The sequence below is a fragment of the Anser brachyrhynchus genome, assembly GCF_964034855.1.
Source record: "Anser brachyrhynchus genome assembly, chromosome: 13".
Lineage (NCBI taxonomy): Eukaryota > Metazoa > Chordata > Aves > Anseriformes > Anatidae > Anser > Anser brachyrhynchus.
The window spans coordinates 9,173,293-9,186,348 of NC_137708.1; the positions used below are offsets into that span (position 1 = coordinate 9,173,293).

Here is a 13,056-nt window from a genome sequence, read left to right on the forward strand (position 1 = left end):
GCGTCTTTCTCAGGAGGAATGAAGGAACAGGACTTAATGTGCATTAAGCTTCATGGTGTGAACAAAATAGGCCTAAAGAAGATCATTGATTTCATTTATACCGCAAAACTTTCCCTTAACATGGACAATCTTCAGGACACTCTGGAAGCTGCTAGCTTTTTGCAGATTTTACCTGTTTTGGACTTCTGTAAAGTGTTTCTTATCTCTGGGGTAAGACTTAATTCTTGTTTCACGTTTACAATGATAGAGACTTGTTTATGTTTTTGTGATCAGAACAATGACTATACATAAGTCAAAATTAAGTCTGTCTTGCCATTGTTTGTACTTTGGATTCACAGAATTTTAATTCTGAAATTTTTTCTTCTGACTATTATGTTTAGTATAAGTTTGATATCAATGTTATACCACATTAAAATTCTTCTAATCCTCGAGTGTGTTGCAGTAATGGCATAGTGATTATAGATCTGATTCATTACTCAATATCTTAGCTCATGCCCTCACATTCTATATCCTGTCATAAGAAAGGGACTTGCTGAGTTAAAGTGGAAAAAATGGTAGAGCTGTCTGCTGTTTCCAGAAAATGTATTAACAATCAACCTCTGTGTTTTTTAGAGTGCTCATAATTGTGACTATCACAGAGATCTTTACATCATCATCGTTGTAAACCAGTGAACTTGGTGTCAGCCCTTTTAGTAATTGCTTTAGAGGACATAGTATACTGTAAAGATGATACAGAAACGTTGGTTATATGAGACTGGTAGCTACGAGAATGTTATTTCCATATTGCGCTAGAACAAAAAATGGCTTTGAATGCTTACTGGAAAATGTCTTTTCACAGTGACTAAATGAAGCACTTTTGTATGCGGAGAACAGCCTCCAGAGTAGCATCTCTTTCCTCATTCACTGTTAATCTTTGTTTAGAAGAAGAATACTTATGGAGCTTGTAGCATGTATGCTTTTATGCAGTTAGAACAAATAAAAAGTTCGCACTGCAAACTAGTATACTGTAGTTCCAATGCAGTCTATTTACAGTTTAGTTGCAATACAGTTGTAGTTGCAATACAGTCTATTTACAGTTTAGTGTTGCACTGCTAATTTTTATTATAGAGATTAAAATCTCAGGTCATGAGCCCAGTCTGTGGGAAATGCTTTGGTAACAATGGTAACAACCTTTTTTTTTTGTCTTCCTTCCCTTTCTCTTTGAGTACTCATGTCCTCTTTTGTTGTGAGTCTGTGCTTTAGAGAAGCTCCATTCAAGTTGAATGTTAGAACACTTCTGCAGTTTTCTCTGTATTAAAATATTAAAAAACAAACTTATTTTTGTTTCTGCAAAAGCAAGATAGCTGTTAAAGATTCAGCTTCTGAAGTGGTAACCTGGCTTCTCATGCAAGCTTTTTCTAGGGTTCTGTCTCCATGGGCAGGAAAGGAAATGCAAGGAAAAGATGTGATGTGAAAATATTCCCTTCGTTTATCTAGATTTAACCTCTTGTTAAAAGCAGTGGATTTATAATTTATTTAATCTTGTTGTATGCTGCCCATAGCTCACATATACATTTGACCAGCTTAGTATATTTTTGTAGGTTTTATTTCCAGATTTGTTTTACAACTTAAATCTCAGATATCAAAGTTTTTGGGGTCTCATGACTGCACTCATTCTGCCATTACAGTCAGTGGACCTCGTGTGTGCATTGTGCTCACTCAATTATATTCACTTTATTTCCATAGTTAAAACAGCACAAACTCAAAATATGGGTCCAGTTTTCTGTGTCCTATCTTAAACACAGGATAGAAGCATTGCCAATGTAGGATGCTTCCTTTCCTAGTTTCTGCCCTTTCCAAAGTGAGGCAGTCTGACTCTCTAGGGTTTGTGCTTCTATAAACACCAAGTTGAAGTAAGAGCTTGGTGTTCTTCTGAATCACTGATTTGGAGCAACCACCCTTTGGGAGCTGTGCCAAAAGAATTTTTGACTTTCAGGGCATGTTCCCTGGTCTGATTTATCTTGGTTTTGCCTTGTTCCATGGCCCTTTCCCCTTTCTGGGTAAGGCCACTGTTTGTTGAGTTTACTTTCTTAGGGAAAGAGCTTCTTCCATCTTAAGTTACATTATTTAGAAGAATTTTTTTGATCATTTGAGATGCTTTTTCTTTTTTGAAATTTCCTTCAGTTACGATGTTGACTCAGTCACTGGTTTGGTTCAGGAAATAGACATCCTGTTTGTATTTTGAATGGAGTAAGTCTTGGAATCAGGAAGATTGTATACATTTTATTGATTCTCTTTTCTTAAATACTTTATTTATACTGATGTCTAAGGGGACTTAAGTTCTTTCAAACCAGTGTAAATTTTTCTATATCTGTGCTTCAAGTACTATCTTAAATGACTTAAAGTTTATTTGAGATGATGTACTGTAGGGCTCCTGACATGTTTCCTGATTTACGTTTGCATAAACATTTATGTTTTTCTGATAACTGTGGTCTATGTACATTGTAATGTGTGTGTTTAGAGATTAAACTTGTCAAACATACTTGGCCTTTCTTGAAACTGGTGTAAATCAGCCTGTGTACAGGAATACCTATTTGATCAGAACCAGAATATTTATAAGGGAGAAAAACAGTGCACAGAAATTAAATGCAGAAATCTAATTCACTGTATAACTGTAAAGAAAGTACAAAACAAAGTCTGTACTGTTACGCAAGGAAGTTGAGAACGTAACTACCCTAAATTTTTTTTTGAACTAATTTACTTTGAATTTGAACACAGGAGTTTCAAAAAGATTGAAAATAAATTTATCTGTTCCTTTTTATATAGCTGCATAAGTAAATTTTATTTCTTCTCTAATTCTATCCTTTACATTTTTGCAGAAACTAGAGAATCCTCAAATATTGAGGTCTCAGTATTTGGAAGTCTGTCTTAGTTAATTGAGAATGGGAGCAAGATGGTTTCAGTTTTGCAAGAGAGTGGGATCTAACTCTGGGGCTGGTGCTCCCAGCTGCTATAGAAATCCACATTTTCTAAAGTAGGAGTTTGATCAACACAGTTTTCTGAGCTGGTCAAATGTCTACACTTATTTCTGGACTTCTGTATATGGGAGCTCACAAAACAAATGGGTATTTCAGGGGAATGTAAGTTTGTTTAATCTTAAACTCTTTGAAATGCCACGTTAAATGCTTCATAGTCTGACAGTCATTGAAAAGAAAGAAAGTTAGATGCCTGAATATTTTGTGATAATGAGCTTGGGATTTTGATGTTCTGTGCAAGATCACCCGAGTTATTCTCCAGGGTGTTTGTACTCGCTATGATTTTGCTCTGTATCCAATTTTGTAGTATTTTTAGTCAACTAAGTTTTTAACAGAGCTTGAAGTGATAGTTTCAAAATTTCAAAGAATTAATTCAACTGCTTTCTAAGGGAAGTACTTGTGCATTTTTTTTTCTGGCTGTAGTAATATAATTGTGTTCAGCACTTTGAAAAGCTTTTTATCTTCTGGAATTTTTACTTCTGCTTTGTAATAAGTAATTGCAATGAGTAACGTGGATGAGCAGCAGCTCTGCACAGTAGTCAATGCTCAAGTTAAATAAGACTTATCTAAAATTTTTAACTTCTTAAGTTGTTGCTTAGGTGTTTGTCCCGTATGGCTTTTAGCTGTTTTGCATGAATATCTTCACTAGTTACTGGATTCGTTGTACAAAGCTATATATTTGTCTGATATTTCCATTCCTCCCATTCACTTCAGTAGGATTTCCAGAAGTAGCAGTTCCTTCTGTTTGTTGACGAGCTCCTGATTGACTGACTTCCATACAGAACAGTTTCCACACCTCTCATAAGTACCATAACATAAGTCAAACATTTTGGAGAATAATTTGTTAACTTGGTTAAACAAAAATAGTTTAAATACCATTATAGTAACTTAACCCTGTCTAATTTTGAATATTTAAGTGGAAGGGACTATAGTATTTCATTCTGTTGAAGGGTGGTTGTTTTTTGGCTCAGGATTTCAGAATCTCTAGTGTATATTTTTTGACAACTTTTTTTGGCAACATAATTTAGCATGATGCATTGTCTTAGACCACAGTGATATTGATAATAGCACTTTTGGTGAGGGAAGTAAACTTTAAGAAAATATTTAGTATGGTACCCTATTTTGAGGTGAGTGGTAGAATTATTTGTTAGTAAGCCAAAAAGGGCATGATTTCATGAGCCTAATGGGTAGTACATGTGATTGTAATGATAGTAATAATAATAAAATAATCTGAGTACAGTGCAATCCCATTAGGTTAATTAAGGCGTTATAGGGAAATTCTATGAGAAGTCGGAGGGCACTGGAAACTGCTGATGTGATGTTCATCTGTCACTAACGATGAGAAATTTGACACATTCCTGAAGTGAAGACATTCCAGAAATATATTCAATTGGATAGTTTTACAATATAACTTAATTATGCTAATACATCAACTGGATGCAAGTGCTGGGAGAAGCTTAGAATAGCCTTTTGTGCTGGGCACCTGATAACTGGCGTGCATTCCACAATACATGTAAATAGTTTGTTGCAACTTGAATCCAAGTACCAATGGTATGTAATCTGTACCTTTTTTGCTTGATCTTTTGATTTCAAGCGTGCCTTTTCTATATGCAATAATATATTTCTCCTTATCTTGACATGGAGAAAATGCTGCATCTCTATAATTGGATACCAGTAGATGTATTCAAAAGTAAGTTTTTAAATGGCATAACATTATAGCAAGAGTTAAAAGTTGCATTGTAGTATGTCATCTGTTTGCTAAGGGGTGATTTTTTCATTCCTTTATCTTTATTATTCAGCTTGAGAGAAATTTTAGAAGAATGTACAGTTTCACTTCCTTAATTTACAGTACTATTACTTCTAGTATTCACTTAATATAAGTTACAAAGCCTAAAAGGAAATACACAGAAATAAGTTTGATACCGTCTCTTAAAAACAGTTGAAAGAGGGACCAAAATGTTTCTTGAGCATCAGAGAATGTTTTGCAAGCATTGCTAGCTGATATGATTATATTTTAGTGTAAATAATGTGGTCTGTTTTCTAATAGAAAATTTCTGTGTAAGTATGGTATAGATATTTTATAATAAAGATCCTGTCAATCTGCCACTCTTATAGACAGGACTTGATTATGTGATCAGTGTTCATAAAAATGAAGAATCAGATACAGAGCCTTTGATTTTTAGGAAGGTGATTCAAGACTTGTGAATGAAGGCTTTTGTTGACTGCAGATCTTAATTCTAGGAAAAATGAGATCAGTTTCTAGTGAATAAAAAATCTGCTATTCCCATACTCACTAACTTTTGGAATTGCCCATTATTAAAGGGCAATGTGATCAGACTGTGAAGTTATACAGTACTTTGTCATGGCCAGAACACTGTTTGAATGTTTCTGTATTCTTAGGCTGTGGTCAGGTCATAGTTCTCAGTCTTACATGTGTGTATTTATATATACATATACATGCACACATGAAAATAATTCAAAGATGTGGGAGCTTAAATTCTTTTGGCATTAAAAATAGGAGAATCACCAAAAACGTTGTGGAGATTGTCAGCATTGAGTAGGACTGACATGCTGTTGGCTTGATCTGTAAGGAGACTTTAAAGCATGTGTAAATGAAGCTTGGGCTAGAATATTGAATGCAAAAAAGCTGCAATTCTCAACATGAAGAGTCTGAAAATTGACTTGCTGTGCATATGTACCATAGAGCCTGCAGAAGTGAAATGACTGGGTTCACTGAAGTCCCGCTTAGGTTATGTCCCGCCCCTCCCATCTGTCTTTCTCCCCTGGCCTTGGATGCTGAGTGGCCCTAGAAATGTAAGGAGTCTAAGATGTAATAAGGGTAGATGCAGCAGCACTGTAAAAGGTATGGTTACCAACATATGGTCACTCAAGTATTGAATTGGTACGATCCACACTGATAAAGAATCTCATGTGCGGTGTATTTTTAAGGGAAATCCTAATATGTTCATAATCTTAAATTGCTAGCTTTATGTTATTTTTGACTATGCCATGTATGTAATTTTGAACATATTCTGTAAGAGTACTATCTTAGTTTACCAAAGATGCACAAATGCAATTTTATTCATTTCTAAGGAACAAGTTGTCCAAAATATGTAGCATTGGAGAGGTAGCTGTGTCATTTGCTTTGACTGCATTATAGAATCATAGAACAGCCCAGGTTGGAAGGGACCTACAAAGATAACCGGGTCCAACCTTCCTTTGGAAAAGAGGTTATGATAATAAAAGTTTTAATAATGTTGGAAATGTCTAATGGAAAGCCCTACTTTTTCATCATTCTATGTAACCTTGAGCTAATCACCTTTCCTTTAACTGTATTTTCCATGTTTCTTTCTTACAAAGACATTTGTGGAATATTTCAAAGTCAGAGTGCTTTATATTTGCTATGTATCATCATTGTGTAATTTATCTGACATAGTATATGCCATCTGCTTGTTACTTGTCTCATTTCTTTGTTCAAAATAAGGAATAACTTGGCTCTCCCCTTGCAGTCATGAATATATACATCACATTGAATATTTATTTGCTCATATGTAAACCACCTTGAGCATGTCAAGTGTTGAAAATGTTGCTGATTCTGTAGTATTCATTAAATTCTACATTATCATTTAGAAACCAAATTAAGTGTTTTGATCCCTCTTTCCATTTACTTAATAGGTTTCATTGGAAAACTGTGTTGAGGTTGGGCGAATTGCCAACACATACAATCTCACAGAAGTGGATAAATATGTTAATAATTTCATCCTGAAGAACTTCCCTGCATTATTAAGTACTGGTGAATTTGTGAAACTCCCCTTTGAACGTCTTGCCTTTGTGCTTTCAAGTAATAGCCTTAAGCACTGCACTGAACTCGAACTCTTCAAGGCGGCTTGTCGCTGGCTGCGGTATGAGGAGCCTCGGATGGAGTATGCTGCAAAGCTAATGAAGAACATCAGATTTCCCTTGATGACGCCCCAGGATCTTATTAACTATGTTCAAACAGTGGACTTCATGAGAACTGATAATACCTGTGTAAACTTGCTTTTGGAAGCCAGCAATTACCAAATGATGCCATACATGCAACCAGTTATGCAGTCGGAGAGAACTGCCATTCGATCAGACAGTACTCACTTGGTAACGTTGGGGGGAGTGCTGAGGCAGCAACTGGTTGTGAGCAAAGAATTACGGATGTATGATGAAAAGGCCCACGAGTGGAAATCGCTAGCTCCCATGGATGCACCAAGGTACCAGCATGGCATTGCTGTGATTGGAAACTTTCTTTATGTAGTTGGTGGCCAGAGCAATTACGACACAAAAGGAAAGACAGCAGTTGACACGGTCTTCAGATTTGATCCTCGCTATAACAAGTGGATGCAAGTCGCATCGTTAAATGAGAAGCGTACCTTCTTCCACCTAAGTGCCCTCAAAGGACATTTGTATGCAGTTGGTGGTCGAAATGCAGCGGGCGAGCTAGGTAAGCATTTGTCTTGAAGTATGACTTCTTGCCTTTCTTCTTAGGCCTTGAAATGCTGTACTGCCCTTTGAATGGGTGGAGAGAAAACAAATTGAATTTGTTGCCATTCAGCTTCTTTCTGGAAATCCCGAAAATGCTTAGAGAAATTTGTCTGGATACCATTAGCAATTCATTTTAGAAGGGCTTCCACAAAAATAAAAAATAAATCGAAGTACATATCTTATGTACCAATGCAAAATATCCGGTCTCTTCAACTTTGTCATCAGTGTGTCTACATGTGTAACTGTGTATATACACAGCCATGATGTAACAAATATATATATAATTAAGCTGAGAAACCAAAACCACTCTTTCTTCTCTTAGGGGAGTGATAGCCTTTTAAATGAAAGACTATTACAGGAAGTTTGCATTTTGTAAGATGCAAACTTTCTGGAACAGTCATTTTTAATTTTTAGTTACCTTTTTTAAAGGTGAGCTAATGAGATTTAGATGTCCTGACATTCTGTGATTTTTAACTACTAAAAATACTGTATTTTGCCTATGACCTTATGAGGTAATGTACCCTTAATATAAATGACTTGATGCCTCCTTCGCGCCCCCCCCGCCCCCCCCCCCCCCCCTTGCCAAATGAGTATTCGTTTTATTCACCTCTGCCTCCACTGCTACCCCACACAATAATCAGAGAAATAAAGATTGTTGAAAACAAAGAAAAGAGACATGGTATCTTTTAATTCAAGAAAACTCTCTAGAGGATGATCCATGTTGGTCAATGTGTTTTCCAAAGTTGATAGTGTTTGCACCCAAATCAACTGTTAATATGTCTAAGTGCTTTGAAATTGAAATGTGATTGTGTGTGGCATTTTAGCATGCTAAAATATCTAGTACAGATGTAACATTTCATTATTTTGTTTGCTGCTTTCATCCCAATACTCAGCTGTGTCTCGTCATTTCTATGTGGTAGTTTCTCTTGCTGCAAAGATTTGCTTTTTACAAATACAGTGATATCCTTAAGTGCAACTGAGAAATGTTTACTTGAAACAATACTAAACCTAATTTGTGCGACAGCAGCTTAATTTTTTAATTAATGCATCTCAGCTTTTCAGATAAACTCTTTCATGATCATATTTAAAAATTTCTTAAGAAATGTGCTGTATTATGCTAGTACTACACAGAGCTGGACTAGTTTTGTTCACAGTTTAAAATCTGATGTTTGATGAAATTAGACCTTAAAAAATGTTTCTGGTTTCAGAAAACATGGGAAACTGTTTTGCAAAAATTCATTTTCTTTAGCCATTTTCTGATGTAAATACAGAGGTTTTCATAGGTTTTCTTGCATGTCACTTTGCATACCTGAAAATAATTCTAAAAAGTTGAAACTAATATATATTTGTTATCTTGAGTGTCAGAAAACCTGACCTTTGTTGAGCTGTTTTCTACTGATGTGAATTAATAGCAGATGATCAGATTAACCTTCTGTATTGTACCAAAATTGTACCAATTAAGTAGAATAGGGTTATAAGAATGCCAGTGAAAAAGTTGCTTGGTTGTTACCAAGCCGGTGCAATCTGCATATAAAGCAGGCTTTAAATGCATTGTTTTTCTTAGATCAAGCAATATCATTCTGCTGACCTCAACTCTCCTGCAACTTTAATTAAAATACAAAATTTATCACCTAAGATTCTTCTGTAAAGATATCATTAAAATGCTGCAGTGATTTCCACATAGGCCTGGAAAATCTCATTGGATCACTCAGTGGGAAGAGCACTCTGTGAATGGTAACTGTTGTAGCTGTTTCATGCTTTGATTTGGGTCTTGTTTCTTTTCTTTTTAATTGTGAGGCAAGTCACTTTTCATTTTCATGTTTCTTTCATAAACCTTGACAGCTGAAAGATGAAATCCAGCTTTAACTTCCCACTTTCTTCAGATGAGGAAAACTCCAAGCTTTTCATACCAGAGAAGGTCAGGTGTGTTGGACAGGTATTAAAGAACTTGCCTTTGAGTTCAAACTAATTTCAATCTGTTGTAAGAGAGGGAAAAATTACAAAAACCTGAACTCACCTTTACAGAAGATCAGCTCTTATGGAAAAGTGTCAAAGGATTAAAGTTACTAAAATGATTTTTATTTTTTTCCTCCTGGTGAAGTACTGAAATAAAAATTATTTTTTTGAGGTTCTTTATCAAGTATTCCCAAAACAGTTTTCAAATGTTTAATGTTCTGAGAACTTTATAAATATCACTTTCTAAACTCAATATGTGCTTTAGCAGTAATAAACTGCTACTGTTTAACAATGTATGACACTTCAAGAAAAATTTGGTTCATTGGTAAGGACAAGTAAACTGACAGTATGTGGTGCCTGCAACAAAGTATGGGAAATGTATCTGAAATATATCGAATTCTGGAATTATAATTCAGACTTCCAAGTATGCACCAGTTCTAGGATGATTTTGTGTAATTCTGGTTTGTTCTTTTTTTAAATGTCACAGCAGGCACCTGCCAAAGGTATTGCTAGAAGGCAGAGAGAACAGCACTCCAAGACCAGCTTGGAGAAACCAGGTGTGCATAAAAAAAAAAAAAAGACTTATTGGAAAAGGAGACAGGAAAAAACACATGTGGTTCACAGAGATATTCAAGAAGCAGTGTCATAGACAACTTCCAGTTGTGCAGAGCACAGGATACTGTTTTCCCATCTTAAAAAAGTAAATTTTTATTATTCTTTCTCAAGGAGCTTAGTTATGGTGCCTGATGCTGGCAGAAGCTGTGCCTTTCATTATTAGGAGACTTCCGCAGTTAGGTACTTTACTGATGTTTCAGGCTCTGCTGTTGTTTTACTTTTTATACTTCACTTTACTCCTTACTTGAGATTTTCTATGTGGGATTTTCCTAAGCACTTTTGAGTATGTTGGGCTGTCATTGGTACCACCTTCACGGCTGCAGTAAAAGCAGAAGATGATTCATAGCTTAGGGAAGAACAGCTGTGTGCTCTCTTGACTCCTGGTCCAACAACTGGAAAGGCACTTAGTTTCCAGGTGGCCTCTGTCATAGAATCATAAAAATAGCTTGAGTTAGAAAACTTTAAAGATCATCTGGTTCCAAATCCCCTGCTATGGGCAGGGATGTCACCCGGTAGATCAGGGCCCAAGGCCTCCATGATGATGGTGTTTAACTCTCAAATCAAGCAATTCTTTGACTGTGTTTAAGAGAAAACAAAACAAAAACAACCCACTTCTTGTTCATATTCTAAATGTTGGGTAAGAAGAAAAATTTGTTATTACCCTGTTAGGCTCTCTATTGCCTGTGTAGTACTGTAAATATCAAAGTGTGAGCTGAAGGACCCTTGTATATAAGCTGAAGTGACTCCTCGCTATGCTAGGGGCAAAATTACTCAGGGCTTTGTTTAATTTAACCGAGTAAGCTTTGAGTTCTTTAGAAGCATGTTGTTTTGTAGAAAATAAAATGAAAATCCTAAGTTTCTGGACATCACACACAGTTGCTAAGTGCTGCTGTAATAAACCTCAAGACACATTAGAAGCTACTGACAGAGAAATGGGAAATATCTATATACTCCTCAAATAGCATCGCAGATGGCACTATAAAGTGAGTGCAGACTGAGCATCTCATGGGACTGCCAAAGCTTTGTGTCCTTTTGAGATTGCTTAATTCTATTAAAATGTGGCCTGTCTTTCCTTTATTATTGGTAACAAACAAGTTCCCCTGTTAAAACATAGGTAAAAACTGATTTGAACAATTCATGCTTTTGAGAAATGAATTAATCAGTCTCATCCTATATAAAATATATACTTAGGTTCAATAAAATAGTTCTTTTGAGTGTTTTGTGAACTGTACTCAGTCTAAGGATGATATACAGAACGTTCTGATGTCTGTTAAAACGATGGGCACCTTTAAGTAATAACTGGAATTTTAAATATTTTCTTTCAGTGTGGTGGGAGATCTTGTTAAAGGAGAGAAATGGAATGACCTAGCAGGGAAACAGGGAAACAACTATGTACATAACCCAAAGGGAACGGTAGGGTTTTTTCAGCTCAGAGGTGATCAGCTTTATTTTAGAGCACACTAAGTACAAGATCTGAGTTCGGATGGTTTGTCTGAAATACTGTCAAGCAGTTCTTTATCTGTACTGGTGATGTTCAAGAGAATTTTGAAGCCTCAGCAGAAGTAAGGGATCTTGGGCACAGTAGCATCGTTTCTCAAACAGCTGATGTCTTTACAACACGGTGATAGAGTGATCTCAGTATAGTAGTATATACCAAATTCTGCACGTATTGTCTTCTCTTGCTAAAGTGATCTTTTGGCTAAGGATTCTCTCAAATGGAGTCCATAGTGCAGAGCAAGATCAGCAGTTGTCTAGTGTTGAAAGTCATGTTACACTGCCATTTTCTGGTTACCGATGGCTTTGTGATTTTTGTACATACTCTGCTCTTCCTGTCTTTATACTGTATTTGAAATCAAAGTTCCCCACCTCAGCACAGAATGTAAGTACCATGGGAAAGAGGGTGCTTTTGTTTTTGTGAAAGCAAACTGAATGATGATTTTGGTGCACCATGGCAGCTAACAGCAGGTTGGAAGGGTCTGCTGTCAGGGTAGAACTGGGACAGCTATAATTACTTGCATGTTAGATCTGTTTTTCTCTGTTCTTGAAATTTCTGCACATCTTTGTTTTTCTGATTGCTAAATAGAGCAGAGTAGAAAGGACCTTTCAATTTTAGAAAATAATATTGGAATGGGTGAATACATTTACACAAGAAAGAACATGGATACATTTGAGGATTGCCCAAATACTGCATGTGGTGCCAGGATCCCAGAACTCAGAAATACAACTCAGATCAAAATGTAGGTGTAACTTGTGGAATCATATCTCAGTGTATACATGTCTTAATTGGTTAAGGTTCTGTCTGCTGCATTCACTGGCATTATGACAGTATATATCCTGGATGGATATAAAAATTCCGAAGGACATCAAATGGGAAAAATTGCAAGCTTTTTAAGGAGAGATTTTGGATTTTAAAGTCAGGCTTGATTTTTATATGTTTTAACTTTTCTTTGCAGAAGAAAGCTTGAATGCCTTTTCTTACCTTTCCTTATGCAGACTTTTGTTTATCTGTATGTGTAATGCAAAAGGCAGCCTGAGACTCATTTCAAATGACTGAGTCAGGACATTGCAATAATAAAAGGGCTAGATTGTAGGAAAAGTGCTCAGTGAAGGAGTGATCTCTTAGAGGAAATGTGATAAATTCTCACTTATAACAGGAAACATCGAAACTTCCTCATTCTGGGCAGGTCTTTTAAATCAATTTTGTCATGTCAGCAGTAGTGTATAGAGACATTTTTTACTCCAGTTGCTTTAAATCAAATTTTTTTTTTGCCCATCGTATAAATTTATATTTCAGCTCCTGTTTGGAGGGGGAGGGAGAAGTGAAAAAATCCGTGTGCTGTAACAGTTTAGCAGTTTTCTTGTGCAGTATCTTTTTTTTAAACCTTACATTGTGCTGAACCCATTGTAACTCATTTCTGCCTTTAAAATGTCAAGATCCTGTTTCTGTTTTTTCTATCTG

At 35.9% G+C, this 13,056-nt stretch overlaps 1 protein-coding gene across 8 annotated transcripts in view; it reads left to right on the forward strand.

Annotated features, from left to right (window-relative positions):
• The window catches only part of KLHL13 (kelch like family member 13), a 78,260-nt gene that overhangs the window by 60,286 nt on the left and 4,918 nt on the right, over positions 1-13,056 (forward strand). For all 8 annotated transcript variants that reach the window (XM_080553718.1, XM_080553719.1, XM_080553720.1 and 5 more), the window contains 2 exons: positions 14-210; positions 6,690-7,485. In XM_080553718.1, the coding sequence (XP_080409844.1) occupies positions 14-210; positions 6,690-7,485 (993 nt within the window). The remainder of the gene's footprint in view (positions 1-13; positions 211-6,689; positions 7,486-13,056) is intronic.